The sequence below is a fragment of the Lampetra planeri genome, chromosome 72, assembly GCF_965212315.1.
Source record: "Lampetra planeri chromosome 72, kcLamPlan1.2.h2, whole genome shotgun sequence".
NCBI classification, from domain to species: domain Eukaryota; kingdom Metazoa; phylum Chordata; class Hyperoartia; order Petromyzontiformes; family Petromyzontidae; genus Lampetra; species Lampetra planeri.
Genome location: NC_136177.1, coordinates 3094994 through 3116041, shown reverse-complemented (window position 1 = coordinate 3116041; position 21048 = coordinate 3094994). Strand labels below are relative to the sequence as shown.

The 21048-nt window shown below is 49.3% G+C and overlaps 2 protein-coding genes across 2 annotated transcripts; one reads left to right on the top strand and one right to left on the bottom strand.

The window, feature by feature from the left end:
* Nucleotides 1–1034: 1034 nt before the first annotated feature.
* Nucleotides 1035–13593, bottom strand: LOC144737687 (zona pellucida sperm-binding protein 4-like). The gene is made up of 13 exons (XM_078620513.1): nucleotides 13527–13593; nucleotides 13062–13135; nucleotides 12117–12206; nucleotides 10973–11094; nucleotides 9441–9555; nucleotides 8703–8837; nucleotides 8331–8509; nucleotides 7931–8028; nucleotides 3593–3720; nucleotides 2466–2655; nucleotides 1866–2001; nucleotides 1627–1720; nucleotides 1035–1370 (listed from the first exon to the last, which is right to left on the bottom strand). Exons 1-13 carry the CDS (start codon nucleotides 13577–13579, stop codon nucleotides 1111–1113), a joined length of 1674 nt encoding a protein of 557 aa, XP_078476639.1. The 5' UTR covers nucleotides 13580–13593; the 3' UTR covers nucleotides 1035–1110.
* A 241-nt stretch (nucleotides 13594–13834) lies between these two features.
* Nucleotides 13835–20177, top strand: LOC144737686 (zona pellucida sperm-binding protein 3-like). Its single transcript, XM_078620512.1, has 10 exons — nucleotides 13835–13977; nucleotides 14466–14677; nucleotides 15103–15215; nucleotides 16350–16453; nucleotides 17112–17289; nucleotides 17670–17805; nucleotides 17903–17997; nucleotides 18523–18617; nucleotides 19025–19153; nucleotides 20000–20177. The coding sequence occupies exons 1-10, from the start codon at nucleotides 13926–13928 to the stop codon at nucleotides 20128–20130; spliced, it is 1245 nt and encodes a 414-aa protein (XP_078476638.1). The 5' UTR covers nucleotides 13835–13925; the 3' UTR covers nucleotides 20131–20177.
* Nucleotides 20178–21048: the final 871 nt, after the last annotated feature.

Genomic DNA, 21048 nt, shown 5'->3' with positions numbered 1-21048 from the left:
TTATTACAAATGTTATCAGTTCAGGACAAAGTAACTTTATACTATGATATTTCAGGCGATACGTCACGTAGATGTTTCGTGTGCGATTTTTACTTTGACAGGTAGGACTTAAAAAGGAACATTCAAATCACCCCAAAAAATATAGTACCGTTTCATGCGTCATGTCAGTTATGCAGAATTGAACAAGTTCAGGAGAAATGGTCTTTACAGGTTGTCCGTCCTTACAGTGCGAGTACGTTGGGGAGAAACGCTAAGGTAGAATGGAGGCGATGTTCAGGGAGGGGGTCAAGGATTTCCAGGCCGTGTTAGACGCAAACGGTCTTCCTAACAGCAGAGTTTTCAGGTAGATGGTTTAAACACAGGTACCAGAGTTCAGGTAGTTGTAGACAGGGGACTCCGGGCTATCAGCATGTGTGGTGGTCATGCCCAAGGAGGTAAACGTTGAGGAACAGAGTAGAGGCAGAGTTTCTCCAGCATTCAGCACAATGCAGCTAGAGACGGACGCGTCGTCACTGCATCAGAACCCAGGGGTCTGAAGCACCAAGCCACTCGAGCACAAGGCCACAAAGAATGTCTAGTCAAGCCTCCATAGCGTTGTGGGGTGGGTGTCTTTTCCAGGGGAAGAGCACTTTCGGCAATGTCGACAGATGCTCTAAGGCTACAACCTAGAAAGTCAACCCAACCTTTACTTATAAAGCTGGTTAGAGTTGGCAGTATTCGGTTTCTCCCCCTTTACCCCACATTCTTGATGTACCTTTGAAATCGTTTGTTAGTGCGATGCAAAGTCCCTGGAACATAATGTCCACATTTGCGTGTTTTAGGGGGAAAGAAAGGATTCATCAAGTAAAAAAAAATCTGGGATTTAGATTCTTTAAAGCATGGCAAAGTGCTCTTGTTTGAAGTCAATGGCCTAAACCTTAGTACAAGTTGCTGCTTTTGAGGGACTTGCCTTGGGGAAGAAACGTGACCAAATGCAGGACTAATACCGTCTACATATTGCACACATTCATCGTAAAAGGTCAGAACAGTAGTAGCGAATTTCAGCATTTTATTGTTTTGACCACAATGGTCTGCAAAAGATATGCAAGTTCCAGCAATTACAAGTAGTCATCAATAGCTACTTCCGCCGAGCGCCACAGCCCGGCTCCTGCGCCTCCTGACGGCAATGGCAGCAGACAGGAGCGCAATGACGCCTGTGGCAATGACGAGGAGAATGGACAGGGTCCCAGCCGAGGCCCACGACGAAGAGGGAGCCTCCAGCCACAGCAGAGCAGCGTCGTTAACAGGTGCTTCTTCAAAGAGCACGGGGCCCTGCAGCGACACCACGTGCTTTCCTACCACGCTGGAAGCGTCAGAGATGGCGTTGCGCTCTGGAACAAAAGAAATCGGTTGATGACCACTGGCCCATACAAAAGGACATCATATGCTGCAGGTCAAGTTCGCCAGAAAATCAAACGAGTAGGTCATCATGGCATGCCACGGCGTGTTAAAAACCAGTCTGCAAAGTCACAGCAAATGTGCTCTAAATAGAAACGATAACATAGCAACATTACCACCAACATGAAAAGCCCTTTGTCATCTGGGTAAACAAGCGCAAGATATTCAAGAGGTCGCGGTGGTGCTCACGGTAGCGCCTGGTCTGTCCACACTGCCGATTGCACTCGGTGAGGAAGTTGGGGCTGGAGCTGTCGCACACCACGATAGAGCAGTGCAGGTAAACCTGTGGCAGACAGAATGCATCGTTCCAGCAAGTAAAGTATTCCATGTTATACGTAGTCTTTTGTGTCCTCTCCAGTTGGACACAGTACACGTCATCACTCCATGGTGACCTGGTTTTTAATGGATGGAAAGAATCGGGCACTCACGAGGTCACGGGTGGTGCTGCGGTCAGAGTTCATGAAGGCGAAGGCCTGGAGTGCCAGACGCTTGTTGTGAGAAGGCAGTGGCAGGTCGGCGACACCAGGGAAGAACACACTGCAACAAGGAGACTGCACGGGGCAGCTGCACAGGAAAAAGTGCCGTTTACCCTCAATTCAAAGCAAGTGTCATGCATCGGATTGAATGCAGGTATCTGTATTTGCAATCTGCACGCAAGGATGAAGGCCAGCTTTACAGTCAAGACAGCCCAAATTCCAATAGGCAGTGCATCTGTGCAATGCAACCATCACTGCATGTAGTCGGGCCTTGTACAAACCACCAGCTCTGGGAGGCAGAGGGTGGCTGTGTTAACATCCAGAACATCAACCCAAGGAGCGTTGTGGCCATCGATATTTTGGACGGCACTGCAATCTTGCTTAAGCGATGCCAGTACATGAACTGTTGTCATTGAAGGCGACTTAATTAGCACAACTCTGCTTACGTGGGGAAACAAAAAAGACAACCAATGCCTCGAACCAGGTTGCCTCTGCAGGCCCTGCTGTGGCAGTGAGAAAGGGTTTAGAGAGCACTACCCCACCCAGCCTCACCCATCCACCACAAGCTTCCACTGCGTGGGGTCGGTGGCATCTGCCGTGGGCGTGGCCCAGCAGTCCTTCAGGAAGAGCACCAGCGTGGGGTCAGAGCGGTGCAGCAGTGACGCCTGCACGTAGAGCGGCGTTCCCAGCAGCGTTACCAGCGGGTACTGCCAGGGCTGGTACGGCGTGGTGTAGGAGTTGTCTGGTAGCGTGCAGACATGGTTAACAATGCACGTGGATTAGTGGTGTAAAGGTTCTGTTTAGAGCACATTGGACAAGGCACAACACAAAGCCTCTAAAACGTGCGCATTACTTTTGAATTGAACTAGGGGACATAGAAACCGTGGTTGATAGTTAATTTGTATTTTCATAATAAAGGCTGTCACCCTCACCTCCGCATGTTTGGCTACATAGTGTATACAACGGCATTTCTAAATGTCTGTAGATGCTGTAAAGGGCACGGTTTCACACGGAGGGGTGGGAATCAGGTGCTAATACAGTTGGCCAAGCTATTGACAATCATTCGTTCAAGCAAAGGTGACATGGACAAATGAGGCTAAGAAAGCTAGTCCAATTTTCCTTTAAACAATGACCTCAAGTAGACCGTTTTGGTTGATGGGTTGTGCAAAAAGACGCATTTTGTAGATCCATAGGAATTAAGGGCTTTGTTATCCCTTTCAATGGTGGCCCCACATTAACATGGTTTCAGCTGGTAGATTGAAAACCTCACCAGAAAATAGCATTTGAAGTTACACGTCGTACCATGGAGAATGTGCAAGTCGTTCTAGTTCACTTATGGCTAATTATAAACTCTGTTGGCAGGTTCACAATACTCTGGCAGCACAGCCTAGCACGTCGTCCGTTTGTTGGAGGGGTCAGCAGTTAGTCCAGCAGCCATGGCGAGGCATCCAAAAATTAAATGCAGCCAGCAATCAGGTGAAAATTAAACCAGGGTTGAGCTCTTAGCTCAGCACTGAAAAAAATAAGCATGACTTACAGCTGGCTTCGAGCCAGAGCTAATGTTGAATACAGACCCAAGTCTTCCCTGGGTAGAGCGGCATCACAACCTGTGTTCCCCTAAAAAAGGTTGGATTTGCCCGCTCAGAGCTGTAAAGGGTGTGGGAGAGGGCAGCACTCACCAGTGAAGACCTGGAGCAGCAGGGAGAGGGGCCCAGTGGCCGTGGCTGGAGGTGGCGGTGGAAGAGTGCTCACCTGCACTCCAAGCTGCAGGTCTCCACTTCCAAGGAAGCGGCATTGAAGAACCATCCTGGTGTAATGCGGGCGTAAGCGACCTTCCGGAGGTGATGTCACGGGGGGTGGAGTCATGTGACGTGGGGGGAAGGTTCGGGGCTTTAAGCGGGTAAACCGGAAGGGGAAGGCAGTCGGGTTGTGAATGGAAAAGGGTGAGGCCACGAGGGCGAACGAGAGGAGGGAGGCACCGCCGGCGAGCGGGGGCCGACCCCAGAGTACAGCCAGGAAGGCTGTGTGTTAGAGGCAGCGGTGTGGCTGCAGAGAGTCGCAGGAGCGACGAAGAGAGAGGAGAGTACAGCCAGGAAGGCTGTGTGTTAGAGGCAGCGGTGTGGCTGCCAGGAGGAGCTGCGGAGAGAGAGAGAGAGAGCAAGAAGCTGTGAGAGCAGCAGAGAGTACAGCCAAGGGGGGCTGTGGGAGAGAAACAGCAGCGGAGCTGCTGTTGTGGATCGGGCCGACATTGGAGTCAGCACCGTGGAGAAGCTACCGAGTCAAGACAGCCGTGTGGGTGTACAGCACGAACCGAATAATAAAGGACACTGAGCCAGACATCGTGGTCCAGTCGTTTATTACACTGGTGTCAGAAGTGAAACGGCTTGTCAAAACGGCTCGGAAGAAAGAATATTCCTGTGCCATCATCTGCTGCATCATCCGACTTACGATTGAGACAGATGGCGCAGCTGGAGACCTGGAAAATCGTGCTGGCGAATCCGTGTGAGCTCACCACGCCGACGACGGCAGTGGGGAAAGCCGATGGTGGTCTGCAGGCCGACGCCTTGCCTGCGCTGCCAGCGCCATCTGCCACGTGGCACGAAGACGCCATCTTGGGCGTGGCAGGGGAGAAACGGCGGGAAGCCGCCATCTTGTCTTCACCGCGGCGGGGAGACGCCGCCATCTTCAACATCGCGGCGGAGAGGCAGCCTTGCGCTGCCATCTGGAGGTGCCGCGGGGAGAGCAGCCTGCTGTGAGCTGCTATTTTGCGAGGGGGAGCTGCGAGGAGAGGACGACGACGCTACAGCTGCTGGGGCGGGAGCTCTCCCGTCCTGGCTCGGGTGCGTGACAACGGAGCAGTCAAGTCGCCGAACGAGTTCTGCGAGACGACTCAAGTTGCCGCCCTGCCATCCTCTTCTTGCTGCAGCCCCGGGCGGGTCGTAACGATACGCAACCGGCCTTTACACACACCTCACCCATCTTTCGAGGGCCGGGTGGGGGCGATTTTGTTCTCTCATGACTCGATTGTGCGGAGCGCGGTTCGGAAAGTGTGTATGTGTGTGTAATAACGATGAACGCGCTATCTGCTTGTTGCTCGGTGTCAATTAAAGTGTGTACGTGTGTTGAGAATGGACGGAGAGTATGCTGTGCTTGCTGAGTGTTAAATTGAGTGTGTGCGCTGCGGTGTGGAGTTGTTATATTGATGTCGAAGTTAATTATTAACTCGGGAGCGTCGGGTATCTTGCGCTGTATCATCTCGTGGGTTACCTTGTGCGATGGGCTTAATTGGAAAATATATATATATTTTTTTGGTGTATTGTGCTGCGAGGTGCTAGGTGCGATGTGGTTGTTGCAAGAGAGAGAATATTTGTGTTGTTGCTGCAATGTTACGACTGGATTAATGGTGTGTTGGTTACCTGCAGATCGGTTTGCTATTGTGCTTAAATGTGCGCGTGTGATCGCGATATGCTGACTGTATGTTCTGTTACACCGTTCTGTACGGTTATGGGGTGCGATGCATTGATTGACTATTGGGATTGGGATGTTATTAATTGTGCGTACCTGTTTGGAAATTGGTAACAAATTCGAGGGGGACCCTATTATTTGGTCGTATGGATGTTATGTACACGCGATTTTGTGTATATTATGGGTAACGGCGCTTTGTGAGAGAGAGAGCGCGCTTTGAGGGTGCGTGATGACGCCGTTGTGGGTGTCTCAAAGGTTAATGCTAATGGGACCGTAAATTGGCGCCAAGTTGCGTCGCGTATTCGGTTGATCGCATGCAGCCACGAGTTGCTTTGCGAGTTGGGTTGTGTAACCAATGTGGTTGGTAAAATATTGGTTAAAAATTCCCCGATATGACTGCTGCGCGCAGCAAGCTGGGGCTGTGCGTCTATCGTTGTTGGGATTGTTACAATAAGACGGGGGAAGCAATTTGTGACCCCCAGCAAAGGGAAGCTGGGGTGCACGAATGGAGAAAACTGGCCACGTGTTCGCACGTTGGGCCGCCATTTTGCGCACACGCGGGGTATGGCGTCGATGCGCTTTGCGGAAAGGGCCGCCATTTTGAGTGCGCGCGAGATATTGCGCGAACGCGCTGGGCGAAGGGGGCCGCCATTTTGAGCGCGCGGGAAAAACCTCGGTGGGGCAAATATTACATCTGTTATGCCTGCCATTGTTGATTGGGTGATGCACGAGTGGTGGTCACGTCGGCCTATGGCTGATGGCTGACCTGACAGCCCGGAGGCGAGACCTCCGTGGTATGTCTTAAACTAATGGGCCGTGTGCTCATATGGCTCGGGGAGTCATGGTTCAGTTGTGCGGAGGCAGACTGAACCTGGTGTGCCGGGGGCTCACGGGATTTGGGTTAGGGCGTTATTGTCTCTATAAGAGAACATTACCCCATGGGGGGGGTCGTTGATATCTGGCCTTGCCGAGGGATTGATCTTCCCTTGGCTATAAAGCGTCAGACTATAAGAGGCTGGTGTGTGTCCATCGCTGATGGGATAGTAAGGGAGGAGCATGGCCGAGTGCTGCTCATCCCCGAAATGGCACTAGCCGAGAGTATGGTAAATGGATGTTGCCGTGGGTTGACGACCACGGTGAGGGTTACGGCGAGTTAAACGTTACCGCTGGGGAGCGTGGCTCTCCACGCGAGGGTGTGCGATTAGGGGTTTTGTTGGTTTGTTGAGAGTGACTGTGGGTACATGCTGTGTACGTCTGAGGTCTGTGCTGGTCCTCAAGGGAGGACTGCTGGTGGGTAAGAGCAGAAATTTTTTTGTTGTTTTCACGTGTAAATAATATTGCTGTTAAAATGTAAATACTGGGGCGTCCATCGCGGTTATTTGGGTAATTATTGGGGGTTTCTTAAGCGGCCCGGAATTACATCATCTCTATCCTGGGGCCGGGGGGCTGTCGTGTACGACATGCGGATGTGCGTTGTTGTGCTTTGTGCTGTTGTTGTTCTTGTTGTTATATTATATGCTTAGTGTCCTTTAGGGGGGGAAGCTCGGTTCGCCGCATTACGATTTGCTATTGGTCAGCCGAGGTCGGCTGGGATTTTTCTACGGGGGAGGGTGGTGTAATGCGGGCGTAAGCGACCTTCCGGAGGTGATGTCACGGGGGGTGGAGTCATGTGACGTGGGGGGAAGGTTCGGGGCTTTAAGCGGGTAAACCGGAAGGGGAAGGCAGTCGGGTTGTGAATGGAAAAGGGTGAGGCCACGAGGGCGAACGAGAGGAGGGAGGCACCGCCGGCGAGCGGGGGCCGACCCCAGAGTACAGCCAGGAAGGCTGTGTGTTAGAGGCAGCGGTGTGGCTGCAGAGAGTCGCAGGAGCGACGAAGAGAGAGGAGAGTACAGCCAGGAAGGCTGTGTGTTAGAGGCAGCGGTGTGGCTGCCAGGAGGAGCTGCGGAGAGAGAGAGAGAGAGCAAGAAGCTGTGAGAGCAGCAGAGAGTACAGCCAAGGGGGGCTGTGGGAGAGAAACAGCAGCGGAGCTGCTGTTGTGGATCGGGCCGACATTGGAGTCAGCACCGTGGAGAAGCTACCGAGTCAAGACAGCCGTGTGGGTGTACAGCACGAACCGAATAATAAAGGACACTGAGCCAGACATCGTGGTCCAGTCATTTATTACACTGGTAAACAGACACAACCAGCCAAAGGCATGCACAACGCCCTCACGGCAGCAAGAGATTGCAGGAGGGACACAGCGGACCGATAGTGTTTTGCAGACGTACCAGTATAGGGACCACCTTGGTTAATACCGTGTTTACATTAGCCACAAGCTATATTCCTACTACTTCAAGATGTTAAAGATTCCGTGACGAGGAAAAGGCGCCCTTGTGCGTTCAATGTCCCAATTTAATAAATAAATAGTTGAATAAGAAAGCTGATTTGTCACGGTTCTGCAAATATTTATGGTCGCAGGGACAGTGGACATTTATGGGGGTGGGTCTCCTCTGCAAGACTCATGCTTGACCCTGATGAGCATAGCACTTGCAGAGGGGTGTGGCAGTGCTTACTTGTATGTGGACGACTTGGTGATGGCGACGCTTCCATCAATGCAGAGCTCCCGCTCGGAGACCAACATCAACTCGTACACGAGCTCCTGCCCACTCCACTGGACACAAACGATAATGCCATTGAGCGATCAAGTAGAAGAATGATAAGTGGTACTGGCCAGGAGTCCAAATTAGCAACAAATTATATATTAGGAGCCACCCAAATTCTGCTTTAGCACTCGATTCATTTGACATTCAATCATAAAGTGACCTTGCTGTTCGTTATCAACTCGTGCACGATTGTGCTCTGCACATCAAAGGAGTTGTGCATCGTGAAGGGTCCCGATGCAGCACTTCAACAAGGTCAAACAACAACCATCAGGATGGGGGCAGGGCAAAGCAGAGTCCAGGAGCCCAGTACCTGCACAGTGGCACCACACGCTGCCATGGGTACGTCAAAGACTGCAAGGTCTGCAGACACCAGCACGGGGCTGCACTGCGCACTGCTACTGCCAGTCAGGTGCACGGTGCTCAGGTCCAGCGGCGGAGACGTTAGGTTCCGAGACACGGGCACCACAAAGCGCCCATCTGTGGTGCACACTGGGTGGAGCATGGCGGGGAGGGTAATGGATATTTTGGTGAATCACGAAAGATGCCCCATGTAGCCCGGGGTGATGGAACAAGTTCAGGGAACCAGCACAGCAGGATGCTACCGTGCCAACACAGAACCTCACAGCAAGAGCCTAGTTTAGGTAGTGAATTATGGAACCTCTGTTTCGAGTCGGCTACGTACCAGCTTCATTGTAGAAGCAGCGGCGTAGAGTGGGGTCGTAGCAGCAGCCACTCCGTGCACAGACGTCCGTGCTCGGGACACTCTGCACAGAGTTGCATGGGAAGTTTCTGCTCTGACCAGAGCACGTGGCGATCTCTAACAGCAGCAGGAGCACAACAGGTCATCGTATAAAACCCCACACGTACTTAAAATAAAACGGCATCGTTTGAGCCACGTGTCAAGTATGTGAATGAGTGTTACTTGGCACATGACCAAATCACTCGGGCAATGCACCCACTTCCAGAAGCGGAGCAGGGTTGAGTGTATAGCAAAGAATGGAGAAACACCGTGCTCACTGGCTGTAAAAGGCTATGGCAGTGCAGCACAAATTGTTGCATTGCAGGTTAGTGCCACTCAACCTCGGCCAACAAGGAGCAGCGTGGTTATTCATGGTAAAACTAACCCTCAAGACCCAGGGCAGCACCAACCAGCAGTGCATTAGGATAAGGAGTTTATATGGTGCAATTATTGCAATCAGCCATTGGGGGAAATTGCATTGAAAAATGATTCAAAAGCAGCAAGTTTGTCCAGTAAAAGCCAAGGGCATGAAACGCATCATCATTGCAAAAGCACCAGGAGAGATGATCTGGGTCGATACAAAAAGGCAGCCGTTGACCCAGCAGACCCATTCTAGAGCACCAAGTCATAGGTAGTGCAGTCTGTGGGTCCGATTAGCAGCGTCAAGTCAAAGGTACTCACCGCCAGCTCTCGCCGATCTTAGGTTCTCAGGGCAGTCGATGGTGAAAGCCCAGACGAGTCTATTCAGCCCCTGCCGCATCTCCTGCAGCTCCACCTGGATCTTCCTCCTGCCGTCCTGGTGAAATCAGCAGCCCTCAACATCGGACTCGGGGCCAGTTGTCCAGGAAGGCTTAAACAAATCAGTAGATTGTGCATTCGACATTGATGGGCGAGGCCAGGCTAATGACAAGTAAAACTGTCAATAGGAAATCCGCCACCACCTGCCACCCAAATTAAGACAGGCAGACCAGACCGCACGTGGGGGTTGCTTTCCTGGGTCCGAAATCACTTTCCCAGGTTAACCCTTGTTATTGTACAAACGGATGCTGCGCTTATCTACGCGTGTTTAATACATTCTCCATATCCACCTTGCCACAAATACTCCATTATTCTTCCCACAAATTCACCCTTCACACGGGAATCACGATCCCTGGGCAATTAGCCCATTGGGTGGCAAATACACATTTATTATTGGTTTCACGTCTATGTCTTGTGCAAGTAACCCCAAGTAGCACACATCTTTCTGGCACAAGCTCGTATGTTGGTTTGGTCTGACAACGTTACATTTCATTGTTGTAGATCATACATGGTCAAGTAAGCCCCGTACGCAATATTTGTCAGCTTGGATAGGGACCTTCTGTAGCAATACAGAGCCGTTAATTCTATACCAAGCATCAAACTGCTCCGATTCCCATCTTTGCATTGAATAGTACTGCGAAAGCTGCATCCATTGGCAGACGTGAATTACATCAACTGAAAGCTTGTTTTGCCGTGTATTTTGTGTGATGTAAACACCAGTTAACCGTTCACACATTGCCTCTATTAAGGTGACCACTTGGGTGACATGGACGTCTAGATGGCATATCCTTTACCGTTAAGCACCGGAAGAGAACATTTATGCTAGAGATAAGACGGAGACTAAAGACAAAAAAGCAATGCAATGAGGCAAGGCCATGGGGCAAGAAAGGATACTTAGGATTGGTTTAAAGAGTAATGTAGCGACATGGCATACTACAATGAACAAGAGCACAAATGGCAAGTGCAAACCAAGGTAAATCTGATAAAAAGACAAAGATGGCATGATCTTGATAAGATATATGGAATGAGCATTGCATAGATTGTCCAGGGATACCAGTCAAGCGAAAGAGCTGCTGTATAATCTAGAAACAAAGTCGCTACCACCGAGAGATGATCAAAATAATAATACATTGTAGGAATAAATTTAAAAGGCAATGCAAACCAACTGAAAACAAATTCCAGAGTGGACGGCATTACAAAAAAATCTTTGAACTTTAAAAATAAATGCACGAGCTAAGCAAACGTGGAGGGGAAAATACCAGAGTAGACAAAATCAAATTCGATTCTGGCCAGACAATATCGGTGGGCACGTGATGGCCGATCGGTTATGGATTGCGAAACAATTTCGCTACTACCACAGCAGTCCCAGCAAATAATAGGATCGACGCAAGTCACAACGGTCTCTTCGTGTTCACCTCCACGCGCACGTGGCAGGCATCACCAGCAGCGGTGAAGTGGAGCGCAGCACCGTCCCTCGCAATGGAGAAGCCGCAGTCCCCGTGCACAGACTCCACATCCACGGCCTCATTCCGCACCGCTGGAGACATCAAAAACAAAATTAGAGAAACCTGCATTTGGATGGATTGCGCACCAAAAGTTCACGTGGGTAGCGTGACTGCAAGGAGAACAAAGTATGTCGTCAGTGAACGCGAATAGGAATTCTCCACGGTTCCAGGAACGTCTCCAGGACACAGGGAACTCAATACACTGCTGGAGTTACGCTACTCCCAAACCTGCACAACGACCTCGTCTAATAGCTGAGTGTCAGTTTTATCGACAAGAGCGCCTAAGTCGACAACGGAGGATTCCGGTGCGAAATGCAGACGATGCAAGTAGAGAACCAGAGTCTGACCGGAGTCACCAGGTTCAGTTTATAACAGAAGGTATCACCTTGCATGACATGTTCCAATGAAAGGAAGGGAGAGCCCATTGCCTATGCAAGCAAAAAGGAGGCATTGATAAATAAGGGATTCAACCGTTTAGTAAACACATGCACCATTAGAACCTCGTTTGCCAGTAGCAAAATATGATAATTGGCTCCAAGGAAAGCCGTCTCGGGTGTGGACCAATCAATTTCAAGGACAGTGCATACATTACCAGAGTTATGTTTTTGTTTGCATTCAGACTGCAGGTATTGTGGTCAATGCGAACATGACTCCTTGTAAAAAAGGTGTCAGTTTTGTTGCCAGATAAAAGGGTAAAAAACCAATTGTCATAAACACACGCATTTATCCTATGGAAAAATAAGGGTTGATTGTCGTCTGCTGTATTAGACTAGTTGAAATGAACCCAATATACTTAAATTTCCCATCGTTCATAAGAACTACATTTCACAACGCAGAGTGAACCAAAAAAAACCTAAAAAGCGACACCGAATAGGAAAACTGCAGAGGTCATAACGCATCAAAAACGAAGCAGTTGGGACAAACAAGTGGCCAGAGAATCTCAGCCCTGAATCAAGTTGCTAGGATCCTTGAGAAGCGTCATATAGTCAATCATACAATGGATCAAGACGATTAATTATGTCATCACGATTGAAGTGAAAGCTGGTGGACTCACTCCGTACAAAGACACGGTAGTCGCTGTGAGAGGAGCTGTTCCATCCCACAGAAAAACCAAGGGTGGAGGAGAGGCATTGCGTCAGCAGACCTGGGGGAGGCAGGTCAGAAATTGAGACGTCAACATCAACTGCACCTTATGGAGCAATTAAAAACACAGCCCGTGGCGGTTGCTGGGTGGGCGCACATCAGTCCCTTCCCTTTTCTGTGCACACAAGTCTGTAAGGTGTTGTTATTTGGCGCAAATTCAAAAGGTACGAGCACGACTCGACAGTATGAACCTCACACCAGGGATTGTCAGCCTGCAGCTTCGAAGCCGCTGGTTGAAATATGATATTTTGGTTGTAGACCCCTGCATTAGATTCTTGAAATTGTAGTGGAAAGTTGCCAAGGTAGAGCCTGATAAATGCAAATTATCAACGCGAGTGTACAGTTCGTTGTTACTACAATGGAAAGGAACAAGGCCATGATGATTTTGCCACGCGAGTTTTACTTATAGTCCTGCGCAGTCAAATGTTGTACAATTTACTATTTTAAGTAAAGTTGCAAGGGCCGTGCCAATCAGTCACCAGCCATATTTTTGAAAAAGTTATTATCGTAAAAAAGGAACGTGCAAGGGAGAGTTAATGTCCCCGAACGCCCCCTTTTCCATGCGCCGGAGGATTATTAATTATCCATGTGCCGGCCTATGCCCAACGGCAGCCATCACGTCGCGTTACGTGACCGCTCCAACGGCAGGCGCACAACAATTCACCCCCCCCCCCCCCATCTCGTCCAGGCAGCGCTCTGGTTGGCAACTCGTGTCGCCGGTAACGCTTTTCCAGTTCACCGAGACACGCCGCCATTAGTCTTGTGCATGGCGGTGTCCAGACACACGATAGCGGTATTGAGAGAATGCGCGATGTGGTTGTCATGTGGCGACAGCAGCAGCAGCAGCGCCCCCTACCACTCGGCTCCCCCAGCATCCGCGGTCCCAGCGACTGTCGAAGCCTCGCGTGGACGGAGCCCAGGCAGAGGAAGCTGCGGGGAGCACGAGACACGTGACCGCCAAGACGAGAGAACGCAGGGGGAGGAGAGAGAGGCAAACACCGCACCCCCCCCACAAAAAAATAAGTGGCCCTGTAGCGATTTTAGGAAGGGCCTATTCAAGGGCCAGCACGGTGCACGAAGGAGTTGGTGTAAACAGCGCCACGCAAAGCCACCTTTGGAACCGCACCACCCACAATGGGGCAAGAGAGACATTTCAGGACCGCATTTCCACATTTTTATCTCAATGCATTTCTCCATGCAGGTCAGTTACCCAAAGCGATATGGAAACGCCCTCTCTTACAAACGTACATAATACTTCATTATCCAGAGCTGTTGATGAACATCCCCGAACACCACTCAGCACGCCCCTCCGCCTCCTCACCTGGTCAGGAGCAGGAGAACAACTCGCTGAGCCGCCATCGTAAAACAAATCATCGGCTGCGTCGCTTCGCTTAGGCCATGGACCCCTTTTATATGGAGAGCCCTCAGCGATCCCGATCCAGATTGGATCAGATCCACCCACGCATTGTCTAATCAGCGAGATTTTATCAAAGCAGATCGAGTCACTCATTGTCTCATCAGTAGAGGTTTGCTCGATCTCGGCGCACGTGCATGGATAGGGGCTGCACCGCAAATCACGTGGCACGTACGCAGGAGGAGTTAATTGGCTCATTACTGAAACTGAATGAGGCCGCGCGCAGATAAAAGCCCCGAGTCGGGACAGTAGCTGCGTTGGCTCTGCTGGTGCCGTGCTAAGTCTCGGTTTTTTGTTGTCCTTGCGATGGAGACCACGAGGGCTTTGTTTGCGGTCTTGGGGTTATGTCTTGCCTCTGGTGAGCAGAGTTTGGTCGAAAGATTATTTTACAAACGTTTTTATTCGTCGTGTAATGTAACTGCCGTGTTTACTAATGTTAACACCATAATATACACGTACTAACGATGGGCTTGGTAGTGTGGCGTGGTGGTTAATTCACTGTTCTATATACCTGAACACGAATTTGCGTCCTGGTAATGTTAACATTTGCGAGATGTGTCTAGACCTGGGGCTTTGCCCTAATTCAGCCCGTACTGATCTGTATGGTCAAACTGACGACCGCAATGTGCGAGACTTGATCCAGTAGTGGATTGCCAAAACGTATTCTTAACCTGTCGTGACGCGTGTATACATTTATTGAGGTGCTACTGGGGAATTCGAACTCTTGTATTAGCAGCTCCGTGTGTGGATGATTGACTCGAGGCTCTGAGACTTTCTACGTCTTCACTGACCACCTGTGTCACTGTTTGGGTAACACTCGCGTCTCGTCCCGTGCGGCACCGCCAGCTGCAGTGGCCACCTCCGCCACGGTGAGTGTGGTGTGTGACGAGGCGACGCTCACGCTGACCGTGAGCAGGGACCTGTTCGGCACGGGTCACCTGGCCCAGGCGAGTGACCTGTCCCTGGGAGTACCAGCCTGCCCCGTCACTGGGAGCGACGCCCTTGCTGGGACGGTGACCTTCCTCTACGCACTGGAAAGCTGTGGCAGCAGCCTCCAGGTAACTGGCTGCTAGTGCTGCTGTAACATAATCTGCGCAATCCAACTGCTTTATGTTTTGGCAGAGTGTAGATGCAGAAGAATTACAATTCCGCATTCGAGTCGAGCCAGACTTCTTCAATAACAGCGGGGTTTGTCGCTTTGAAATCCTCTTGATATTTGTAGATCGATCATTGCATTATTGTGTAAAGGTCCGTTCCGGTTGACCAGTCGTACATTAGAGCGTTTTTATTCTTCCATAATACATTGGGAATCTGCATTTGCCATGGTTTGTGTGGGTGTTTTTATGGGTGACATGAGCTAGGTGAATTATTTAAACCAAGGAACAGCTGCATTGGGTCTTTCACCAAGGTGTTTGAGCTTTTTTATTATTATTCCGCTAGAATTGCAATAAGTAATAAACCCCACATCTTCCTCCCTTCTTAGATGAGTGCAGAGCTGCTGTCTTACGAGAACTACCTCTACTACCGCCCCACGTCCAACACGAGCATTATCCGCACAAACTACGTCGCCGTGCCGGTCGTTTGCCGCTATCCCAGGCGAGTTCACCAGTAGTCTCGTTGAAATTTGCTTAATTTTGAAGTCCAGCTGAACGGCTTGCAATTCTACCGGTGTCTTTTATAACTTAATGCAATTGCGTGTTCTTGTGCTTTGCGAGGCCTGAGTTTCAATAAAGCCAATGTCAGCGAGTTAATCCACCGATGGAAAGTCTCCCTGTGCTGTCTGTCGTGGGGGTTTTTAGTGGCAACATTACTGATGGGTTCACATTAAACGCCTGTCATGGACTGCCTCAAACATCCAGCCTTGCAAGTGTCCACGCCTGAAGTGGTGCATGTGTAGGGGTGATACGCGCTGGCAGTAGGGATCGTGGGGCAGTGCGTGGTGATTGGCTGTGTAGTGGTGACGCGCGCTGACAGTGATGGATCGTGTGACAGCGCGTGGTGATTGGTCGACTAGGGTGGGTGCTCACATCGCGGTCCGCATAGGCTCCGTCTCCTCGGGAGCGAAGGACTATAAAAGGCGGTGCGCGCGGGCGCTCGGGGAGTTGGTGACCAGTAAAGACGGAGGAGGAAGAGATAGAGCCCTGAGACACCTAGTCCCGCTGTCCTTGTAAGGACCGGGACCCTGTGTGGCTCAGAGGTGGGACCTTGGGACCCGGGGCCGGACGTCCGTGTGAGGGCCCGGCCGCGGGACCCAGTGGTCGTGACCCATACCCAAGCTGGGGTGGGGTCTGTAGGTTCCCCTGGATGCTACGGGGCTGGAATGCCTGTGTGTGTAGCCGGGTGGAACGTGTCGCGTGAGCTGTAGTGACCACACGTGTTATTGTGGCAAAGACAAGTGTTAATAAAGTGTGCTACCCGTCAAGTGGTCTCCTGCCGTAATTTACAATATTACACATGCATTGCATACTGTGTAAACCACGGTTCCCTTAATTATAGTCCATTCCCCCAAGTCGTCTACTTACTCTTATTTGGTCTTCGTCGGATAAAAGTCTTGCAAGTTGCGATGTTAAATATACTATGAAAATATGGTTCTGTATCTCTTCGCTTGTCTATTCGTTGTAAGATGTTAGCGACATTGCAATAATAATCTGGTCACAAATTGGTGCAGTTGAGCATCACCCACCTCTGCTCATTGTAGAGAATGTGTACCTGATCTCTTCCGGACTGCAGGAAGGGGAACGTGTCCAGCAATGCCATCAAACCCACATGGATCCCCTTCAGCAGCGCCAAAGTTATGCAACAACAGCTGAGCTTCACGCTGAGGCTCATGACCGGTCAGTGGTGATTTGAGGACGTTGATTGCCTATTATGCAAATGGCTACTACCAGGATGGCAATTTGGACTATAAACCCTTCAAGATGTGTACTTGGTATTGAAGAATAGGCCAGATATATGCCTGAGGTCTCTATACTTTATCTGAGGTTTAAGAATAGGTTTACCCCTTTTTTTCTGGCACAAACTGTGCTGTTTGGATGTTAAAACACCAAACAGACCTTTTTTTACAAGGAATCGTGTCTACATTAACCACTAATTGTGGTCAGAATGCAAACAAAACAACTGCTAACATATGCATTGTCTTTGAAACCGATTGGTCCACACCAGACGGCTTTCTGTCGAGACGAAAGACTGCCAGAAAGAAAGCTGTCTCTGGTTTCCACCAAATGAGTTTCAAAGATGATACATATGGTTAATGCAGACATGATTCCTTTGTAAAACGTTTCAGTTTGCTGTTCTAACATCTTAACACATGTTGCCAGAAAAAAGGGAAACCTATTCTCATTTTGGTACTGGCAAAGGGAGGTACCATGATTTATCTTGGTTTCTTCCACAAGCAGTGGCGTGAGCAAGCACTTTCCTGGCTGCGCTTTTAGTCTGCACTCGGCCTTGGCAATTGTGTTTTGAAGATGTCTAATTGTGTTTTCTTTCATGAAGACGACTGGAGTGTGACGCGACCTTCCACCGTATACCAGCTGGGCCACACTCTGCATGTCGAGGCGAGCGTGCAGACACTGAACCACGTTCCTCTCCGGATCTTCGTGGTCAGCTGCTTTGCAACCCCGGTTCCGGACAGGAACTCTCCCGTCAGCTACCAAATAATTTCTAACGCTGGGTGAGATTTCTCTCTTAATCCCACCTAATGCATGTTTATGCTCCTTGTCTTAAAGGTGACATTCCACTGCTTGAGTATATAACAGAGCCTCACCTTGGAATGCTGAAATCTTGCTCTGATGGTTAAGCCTGACCAGGTGTATGGTTAATGATTTTTATCATGTGGTGTCTGTCGGTACGTTACTGATGAGAGATGTGGTCAATGTGCGTCATTGGGGACTGATTTGGTTTGCGAGTGGGAGGGGCCCCTTAAGAGGTGGGCTTGGCGCACCCTCTGCCGTATTATACAGTGGAAGAGGAGTACTACGTCTCCTAGCGCTGGCTTTCTGCTGGCCTGCCCTATGTAAAGTCACGTGTCGTACATCTACGGTGCCTGTGCAGGTGTCTGGTGGATGGCAAAGTTTCGTATGATGCTCACCTTACTTCTGGCTTCCTGCTCCGGCAAAGTGACAACGTCCTTCGCTTCTTCATAGATTCCTTCCGCTTCCTTGCGACGTTGACCAACAATGGCGATCAGGTGATCTACTGTCATGCAGGCTTCTACAGAAACCACCTTTTAGCAACGTGGTAGGCAGTGTGGTTGAGTAATAACCATCTTCCTCTTCTCGGTCCAGGTTTTCGTCTTCTGCCAGCTGAAGGTTGCAGATGTTGCTACATCTCCTACGGCTGTCAATAAAGCTTGCACCTACAGCCCCTCGGCTGCATACAGGTTGGTCTGCTTCCTTGCATTGCCCAGCAATTTGTTTTTTAGTGTCTTCATCCAATAGCTCAATCCATGCCTTGCATATGGCCTACATATTATTGCATGCCTGTGTGCTTAACTAATATCCCTGAGACCTGACTTTGGTTTCTAGCTGCAACTAGTATTAAAACATTTCCTGTGCAGTCCCACGGGTCTTCTCTTGTTTAGATGTATTCAGGTGATTTATTGGTCATAGCCTGCACTTGTCTTGAGTTTAGCAACTAGTGTAGCAGCCTGCAAACGACGTCTGTCATTCGTTTGAGCTCCTTTTGAAAAATCTCAGCCTCATAGCCAGAGTTCAAATATCACTCGTGGCTAATCTCGGGAGTATCAACCGAGCCTCGCCTTCATAGATTTTTTTTTTTTTCTCAAGCTGATCACCACTGTACGGTGCTTGCCCTGAACGGGTGCTCAATCGGCACTTCTCAAATGTGAACGGATACGAGTGTGCATTGCCTGTGTAACTACAGACGACGTTTGTGTGCAATGCAGGTGGGTCTCTGCTGATGGCTCGGACTCGGTGTGCAGCTGCTGCGAGTCCACGTGCCCCAGTGGAAGAAGGCGCAGGGATGTGGCAGCAGTGACTGGTGAGTACAACCGTCGTATTCAGCCATTTAGTCTTGTACAGAGAACCTTGAATATCAAGGGAGTTACGTTCTTGGAAAGTGTCAGAAAAGCCAAACTGCGACATTCACTATGTAAGCCTTGCCTAAATAATGGTGTTGGTATGTGGCAATCAGGAATGGAGGCATCGCGATTGAAATAAGTAATGTGCCAAGTAAACTAAATAGAACTAATTTCGATTTAAAGCTTTTGTGACTGCAGGGATTCATATTCTTGGTTTATTCCGTAAAGTCACGTAGAAGGGAAATAAAAAAAAATTAAACATTAAATTGTCATAGCTTTTGGATTGCAACACAAGCAATCATCATCAGTTGTGTATGGGCTTAAGCCTGGGCCTTCGCCACATTACTAATGTGGTCCTCTCACTCAGGACCGTCGTATGCGGTGGAAGATGTGATGCTGGGCCCCATCGTGATTGCCAAGCCCTTCTCAGATGGTGCCGAGCCAAGCAGCCCTGCAAAACAGCAGCAGCCACGGGTTTCTACATCTGCATCCAAAGGTAAAGCTACCAAATTCTTTCATGGCACATTTTTTCCAGTCTCGGTTAAAAACCATTTCTCATACTTTGATACTGGAAAAAAGGTCCCATGATGTATCTGCTCGCCCAGGGATATAAATGCTCTGATGCATGGACTGTCGTTGTACTGTTTGCCTTTTGGCGTATTCTGGTTTGACTCGGACTCACCCATAAAGAAGGTGGTCTGGTGTAGACCAATCCGTTTCAAAGATGATACCAATATAAAAGGAGCATGTTCACCAAAAGTACGTGCGGTTAATGCAGACTTGATTTAAAACCTGAACATCCATGAGGCAATGACGCTTTAAGGTTGAGCTCTCATGGTTTGGCAGTCTGTAATACTTAATCTCTATACGGAACTTTTTGCAGTTTGGGGAGGAAGCAATTTGTTTATGGAAGTCTGGTTTCTTACTCCTTTTGAAAGGGCCTATGACATCCAACTACAACCCCCTTCCCCAATAACAAGTTGAAAAGGTACAAAACATTGATATTACAGCAGTGCCCTAAAAGGTATGACCAACAAATATTGCCATGATCCTCCTTAAATGTGCTTTGGTCGTCAGATGTAAATATGTTTACCATACCTAATAATATGATATTTGTGATTGCTTTTTTAATAACATAACATGTGACGTGCTGAACTAAAGCCATCCACCAGTGTGAAATGGCAAACCTTGGTGAGTGACAAATTTGAACAGTACGCCTTTCACACCTTGACCAAATACTTGGATAGGTCAAATGCCCCCACAACCTCCAGCATGTGGGAAAAAACCCTAGCTTTACGGCACCGCAGTTAACCACCAGCCCTTTCTCTCAATTGTTTTACAGGTGCTGCTCCCGTCCTTGGTCTGGGAGTGGCTGCGCTGGTGATGGCTGTCGCAGCAAGCGCCACGGTGGCTTTGTTTGTTTCGAAGAGGCGTCACACGACTCCTTCAAAGGGATTGGAAACGAGCTTCTGATCTTAAGTTGCTTTGCTTAAGTTGTGATAAATAAAACTGATGCATTACTTCTTGTCTTGTGGGGTCTTTGCTTGGCAACAAAACTGACACCTTTTTACAAAGAGTCATGTTTGCATAGACCGCAATACCTGCAGTCATAATACAAACCAAAGAACATAACTCTGATAATGTGCACTGTCCTTGAAGTTGATTGGTCCACACCCGAGACAGCTTTCCTTAGAGCCTAGTCTCACATGGGTTGGACCAGATGACGCCAAAAGGCGCACAACTCAAAGACAATGCACCATCAGAGAATGAGAGCTCGGGGCAAGCATCTACACTATGGGAACCTCATTTGCCAGTTAAAATATGATAATTGTTTTTTTAACCCTTCTATCTGGCAACAAAACTGACACCTTTTTACAAAGAGTCATGTTTGCATAGACCGCAATACCTGCAGTCATAATACAAACCAAAGAACATAACTCTGATAATGTGCACTGTCCTTGAAGTTGATTGGTCCACACCCGAGACAGCTTTCCTTAGAGCCTAGTCTCACATGGGTTGGACCAGATGACGCCAAAAGGCGCACAACTCAAAGACAATGCACCATCAGAGTATGAGAGCTCGGGGCAAGCATCTACACTATGTAGATGCTTGTATGAGAGCTCGGGGCAAGCATCTACACTATGTAGATGCTTGCCCCGAGCTCTCATACTCTGATGGTGCATTGTCTTTGAGTTGTGCGCCTTTTGGCGTCATCTGGTCCAACCCATGTGAGACTAGGCTCTAAGGAAAGCTGTCTCGGGTGTGGACCAATCAACTTCAAGGACAGTGCACATTATCAGAGTTATGTTCTTTGGTTTGTATTATGACTGCAGGTATTGCGGTCTATGCAAACATGACTCTTTGTAAAAAGGTGTCAGTTTTGTTGCCAGA